The sequence below is a fragment of the Trachymyrmex cornetzi genome, unplaced genomic scaffold (assembly GCF_001594075.2).
Source record: "Trachymyrmex cornetzi isolate Tcor2-1 unplaced genomic scaffold, Tcor1.1 scaffold1538, whole genome shotgun sequence".
Taxonomy (NCBI): Eukaryota; Metazoa; Arthropoda; class Insecta; order Hymenoptera; family Formicidae; genus Trachymyrmex; species Trachymyrmex cornetzi.
The window spans coordinates 22,482-29,184 of NW_017296133.1; the positions used below are offsets into that span (position 1 = coordinate 22,482).

The following is a 6,703-nucleotide window of genomic DNA, read 5'->3' on the forward strand; positions in this document are numbered from 1 at the left end:
TACATTCTAGTATTAATTGAGTTTCTCAAATATACGGTCAAAAAATATAAATATATTGTTTAATACACTTACATACGGCACTGCATCAGCCCCGTACTTAGCTACTAGGTGCTTAATAGAATTAGCTAACGAAGTTGAACGACAATTCCCAGAAATTGCAAACATCATTCGAAAGGATTTCTATGTCGATGATCTCTTAACAGGAACAGACTCAATAGAGCACGCAACTTACTTAAAGGAAGTCTCTCGCATCTTAGCAAACGCAGGATTTTAACTCCGTAAATGGATTTCAAATGAACCCTTGATCATTCAGGATATTCCGATAGAGGATCAAGTTCCCAATTATGTTAATTTCACAGACGGGAGACAAACAAAAATTTTAGGTTTAGTATGGCAAGCCTACTATGACGTGTTAGTATATATGCAAAGGGAATTAACACAAACAAAAATAACAAAACGAATAATCTTGTCGGAAATAACTCAAATTTTTGACCCACTTGGTCTATTAAGTCCATTCGTTATAATCGCGAAGACCTTATTACAAAGGCTGTGGCTACATAAATTATCATGGGATGAAGCTCTCCCTTATAAATTACATACAAAATGGATATCTTTTCGCGAACAGTTAAATTATCTAAAGGAAATAAAGGTAGATCGACGTGTAACTTGCAAAAACTATAAGCATTTGGAATTACATGCATTTGCGGATACATCACAAGAAGCATATGGTGCATGCGTTTACATAAGAACAATAGATGCACAGAGCAACGTAGCAGTACACTTACTATGTGCAAAAACAAGAGTAGCTCCACTTAAATCACAAACAATTCCCAGATTAGAGCTTTGTGCAGCTGTCATACTAGCGCGATTGCTTAAAAAGGTTATTGAATCTCTTAACGCGTCATTCGACAAGATCATATGTTGGAGTGATTCTACTATTGTGCTTAGCTGGTTAAGGATGCAGCCAAATAGGTTTCAAGTATTTGTATCAAATCGTATTTCCGAAATACAACAAGTAACAAAGTACGATAATTGGCGACATGTGCCAACACGAGAGAATCCAGCAGATTTATTGTCCAGGGGACTATCGTCAGATTCTTTAATACATTCAAAACTTTGGTGGCATGATCCGAGTTTCTTATTGAATGATGAACATCAGTGGCCAGTTATGCCAGAATTCGAAAATGACAAGGGAGAATTGAGAAGAACGGTCTGTACTTTAAAGAAAAGGGATGTATCTATATTTGAAACTAGCTAGGATATAAATCATCTTGTACGCGTTTTTTCATATTGTAGACGATTTATAAATAATTGTAGACATCGGGACAAATCTAGAATCGGCACACTCACAGTCACAGAGCTGAGAGATACACAGCACATATTCGCAAAACTAGCTCAGGAACAATCTTTCTCAGTCGAGATCGAAATCCTAAAGAGGGATAAACAGGTTACAAGGGGGAAGCTATCTCCACTCAACCCTTTTATCGATGAGGAAGGTCTTATACGTGTCGGTGGTAGGCTAAAAAACTCTGACTTCACGATAGATAAGAAACACCCCATAGTTTTAGCCGCGGAGCATAAATTTACAAAATTGCTTTTCAATAGAAAACATTTGCGACTGCTGCATGCCGGACCACAATTACTCTTATATTCTATACGTGAACAATTTTGGCCGCTAGGAGGCAGGAATTTGGCTAGAAAAACTGTGCGTAACTGCATTAAATGCTTTAGGAACAAACCAAGACAGTCTCCGATACCGATGGGAGAATTACCTAGTTCACGTATAACTATGACTGCACCGTTCCACGCTGCAAGTGTTGATTATGCTGGCCCCTTTTTAATAAAGGATAGAAAGGGGAGAGGGTGTAAAATTTCTAAAGCATTTGTGTGTTTGTTTGTCTGTCTGGCTACAAAAGCGGTGCATCTTGAGTTGGTGTCGGACTTGATATCAGAAACCTTCATCGCTGCGCTCGGACGCTTTTCTTCAAGGCGCGGAAAACCCGCGCACATATATTCCGACAATGGAACCAATTTCGTCGGAGCTAACAAAGAATTGAAAGAATTAGCTAAATTCCTCTTAAACGAAACTGAGGCGATCGAACAAGTGGCTGGTAAGATAGGTATTGCATGGCACTTTATTCCCGCCTATTCACCACATTTTGGTGGATTGTGGGAGGCGGGAGTAAAGTCGATGAAACATCACTTAAAACGAGTTGCAGGTAATGCAGTTCTTACATTTGATGAATTTTATACACTTTTGGTGCAAATTGAAGCATTATTAAATTCGCGGCCGTTGACTCCAATGTCCTTAGATCCCAATGATTTAATCCCACTTACACCCGCTCACTTTCTTATTGGTCGGACATTCACGTCAGTAGTGGACCCTGCACTAACTCACCTTCCAGACTCCAGGTTACACAGATGGCAGTTAATTCAGAAGCTGCAGCAGCATTTCTGGCAACGTTGGAGTAAGGAATACATATCTGAACTACAACTCCGTACAAGGCAGGCAAAAATGTCAAGGCATTCGAAGAGGAAATGATGGTCATAATCAAGGATGACAACCTATCGCCCTTCAAATGGAAACTTGGACGGATTGTTTCCGTTCATCCAGGCAAGGATGGTGTAGCAAGAGTTGCCACTGTAAGAACAACTACAGGAATAACAAAAATTACAACTGCGAAACTATGTTCACTGCCAAGAGAAGACTGTATTAATACTTAATTTAAGGATCACGGTTTATTATTGCGTTTATATTCATTATAATTTGTCAATTAGTTAATTAACTTTTATATTTTGTCTTCATTTAGTCCAAACAATTTACTATTAATTATCTTTATTACTTATAAGCTCGTTTTGCAACTTCAAATATATTTTGTTATTCCATTAACCAAACATTATTGAAAGTACCTTTCAATGTCGGGGGGTATGTTTGGTATGTTAAAAAGGTTTTGTTTAATTCAAATCTGGCGCTCCATCTATACGAGTTGCCAACTACTTTCTTAACGTTAATTGCAAAGGCAAGATGGCGATGGTCTCTCGTCAATAGCGAACGTGCTCAATTGTGACTTATCAATAAAAAGATGAAATCCAACGTTATACAGTCCACATTCATTCAATAATAACCAATAGGTAATTTACAGGATTGGGAAAGTTACTTTTTAAAAGTTACTCGTTACCGTTACTCGTTACCGTTACTCGTTACCGATTCTAAAAAGTAATGCGTTACCGTTACTTAAAAGTAATGATAAAAAATCATTACTTTTCGTTATTTTTTTTCTAATTATGCAGAAGACGGTTCTACTAACCGATTTTGATGAAATTAGGGCGATTCGACGCGCGTTTGCACAAAATGAACGAATCTGGCAGAAAAATAAGTGTCTCTCTATAGAATAGAATGCTAAGATAGAATATAAATTAAATATATATAAGATATTTAGAAAGACATTTATCTTTGAACATTTTTATCTTTTATTAATATTTTAAATATTTTTGTTTAATTCTACGGTATTTTATTATATAATAGATATTTTAATTTTTAATGTTTTTATGCTAAAACGAGAATAGTGAATGAAACAAAAAATAGGCAAAAAGTTTTTTGTTTATTTAGTACCTATAATCTTATCATCCGTAACGGCCATGATCTATAAAAAAAATAACGATAAACGAGTAACGGAGTTAATTTCGTTTCTTCGTTACTAATGAAAATGTAACGTCGTTACTTACATACTACTGTGTCCAAAAAGTAAGGTGACATTGCATTTTAAATCTCCCGCGCGCACGGATTTGGAGGAATAAAATTTTTTGTAGGTTGGTAGGACTGTCTTTGACATCCAAGAGAAGTAACACGTCAAAATATCCATTAGTGTTTGAGATACGCATTGTTTTGTGAGCTGCTAAAAGTGAATTTCTCGTTTTTTGCCATGTCTACATTTGTTGAGCAAAGAATTTGCATTAAATTTTGTTTGCGGAATCAAATTTCTGCTGCAGAATCGTTGCGGATGATGCAGAATGCCTTTGGCGATAAGGTTATGTCGAAAAAAAATGTTTACAAGTGGTACAAAGACTTCCATGAAGGTCGAGAACGTGTTGAAGACGACGAGCGTTCTGGGCGACCATCAACCGCAACCGACGAAACGTCCAAAAAATTAAAGATTTGGTGTTGGAAAACCGTCGTTTAACCATTAGAGACCTTTCTGATGAGATTGGCATATCAAAAGGCTCGGTCAATTCCATTTTGAAGGATGTGTTGGCTCTCAAACGCGTCAAATCTCGACTGGTACCAAAATCATTGAATTTTTTGGAAAAAAGGCGCCGCGTCGAAGTGTGTGAAGCAATGCTTTCCGACTACATTGACAAGACAAAATGCATTATCACTGGAGATGAGACTTGGATCTACGCTTACGATCCCGAAACAACCGACCAATCGAGTGAATATCGTGCCAAAGGTGAGCCGAGACCGAAAAAACCACGCCAAAGTCGCTCAAAAATCAAGGTTATGCTGACTGTTTTCTTCGATTATCGTGGTGTTGTGCATTATGAGCTCCTTCCGCCGGGCCAAACAGTCAATAAGGAATATTATTTGAACGTTATGCGTCATTTGCGTAACGCTATCCGCCAGAAGAGGCCGGAATTGTGGCGAAACAACACTTGGTTTTTGCACCACGATAATGCACCGTCACACACTGCGCTGATTATTCGTGATTTTTTAGCCAAAAACTCGACTAATATCGTTCCACAACCACCGTATTCACCTGATTTGGCTCCATGCGACTTCTGGCTATTCAGCAAACTCAAGCGGCCGCTCCGGGGACACCGTTTCGAGTCGATAGAAGAGATTCAAGCCGCTGCGAAGAAGGAGCTAAAGGCCATTCCTGAAATCGATTATTTCAACTGTTTCGAAGATTGGAAAATCCGTTGGCATAAGTGTATTATATCAGGGGGGGATTACTTTGAAGGGGACGAAATTGATTTGCAAGAATAAATAAAGAATTTTCGAAATAAATGCAATGTCACCTTACTTTTTGGACACAGTAGTACAGCACAGAATTTGCAGCAATATTGTTGCAATAACGCTGCAATATTGCTGCAACATGCAATATTGTTGCAATGTTGCAGCATTGTTGCTGCAACTTTTGTGCTGTAAGGGTTTTTCGTTACTAATAAAAAAATGTAACGGCGTTACCAAATCGTTACCAAAAAAAGAAACAAAAATATAACATTGTTACAAGTAACGCGTTACTTCCTAACCCTGGTAATTTATTAGTTTATACATACTTTTTAGTTTATAACGTTTACATAATCTTATTCATGGATTCCTATTTGCCTTGATGTCACACAATTTTACTATTTGAATATTTAGAGTCCTGTTTTGACTTATTTGTAATAGAAATTATAATTGTAATGTGAAAACATAAAAAATAATTAAAGGGATAATTTTTGCATTGTGCTTGGTTTTAGAAAAAAATGAGTTTGGAAAAATGTTGCTTATACATAATTATGCATAATTTTATATATAATTATACATAAGTAATTTTTTTACATTTCTTCAAAGTTGATTTTTTCTAAAATTAATAGTGCAAAAATTACCTTTTTAATTATTTTTACTGTTTTCACATTATTATTATTTTCTATTATTAATATTATTTCTAAAAATTAATTATCTAAAAAGTAATTTTACAAAAGAAAGTAAGATGTATGAACATGTATGGACATATTTCATATAAAATTATACATGTTTATGAATATTTATACATAATTGTACATGTGTATGTATGTTTATACAAATTAAAAGTATGACTAAATTAGGCTAATGAGAGTCAAGCAATGTTGAACGGCGCAAAGATAGGTGAAAACCATACTCAGATGTTAGCTTAAAGTCTTCTGTATTTGACCTAATTTAGTCATACTTTTAATTTGTTGAATTTGAGAGTCCGAATACAATTATTAATTATTGTTTATACAAAATTATACATATTCATATATCACAAATTTTTTACCGGACACACATATATACAAATTTATAAATGTATGTGTGTATATATGTATACATATATATGCAAAACATTTGTATTTTAATTATGAAGATTCTATTGTAGATATTGAATAAAAATGAGGGAAATTTTGGAAATTTTATGCGGAATTATTGTTCTTATCTTTGCCTTTTATTATTATTACAAATTGAAGTTTGATTTCTGGAAGAAACATGGAATACCTGGACCTAAACCCACAATATATTTTGGCACGGCAAAGGACATTATATTACAAAAAAAATTACCTCTGGAATATTATAAAGAAATATATGATGAATATAAACATGCGTCATTAGTAGGACTCTTCATTAAAACAGAACCAGTCTTACTGATAAATGATTCCGCTTTGATCAAGGATGTTCTGATCACAGACAGTATGATATTTGCAGGACGTGGTATTTCTTACTCCAAAAAGGTATTTAAAGTAATAGCTTTATATTTTTGCACCTGAGAACTATTATTTCATATTTTATGTTTTATGTTATATAATTAAAGTTGAATATGTGTAATCAAACGTTTAGCAAAAAGTATATTTTTATCATATTAAGAGATCTCATGTGTGTGTTGCTATTATTTTTAATGAAAGTATATTAATCGTGTTTTATGCATACAAAGATTTTTTTATCTACTATTAATATATTAAGATATCTTAATATGAAGATTGTCATTAG

The 6,703-nt window shown here is 34.7% G+C and overlaps 1 protein-coding gene across 1 annotated transcript in view; it reads left to right on the plus strand.

The window, feature by feature from the left end:
- LOC108758199 (uncharacterized) overlaps positions 1 to 2,724 on the plus strand; it is a 3,617-nt gene extending 893 nt beyond the window's left edge. The window contains exons 2-4 of the mRNA XM_018503013.1: positions 626 to 1,023; positions 1,297 to 2,468; positions 2,510 to 2,724. Of these exons, the coding sequence (XP_018358515.1) occupies positions 626 to 1,023; positions 1,297 to 2,468; positions 2,510 to 2,724 (1,785 nt within the window). The remainder of the gene's footprint in view (positions 1 to 625; positions 1,024 to 1,296; positions 2,469 to 2,509) is intronic.
- Positions 2,725 to 6,703: the final 3,979 nt, after the last annotated feature.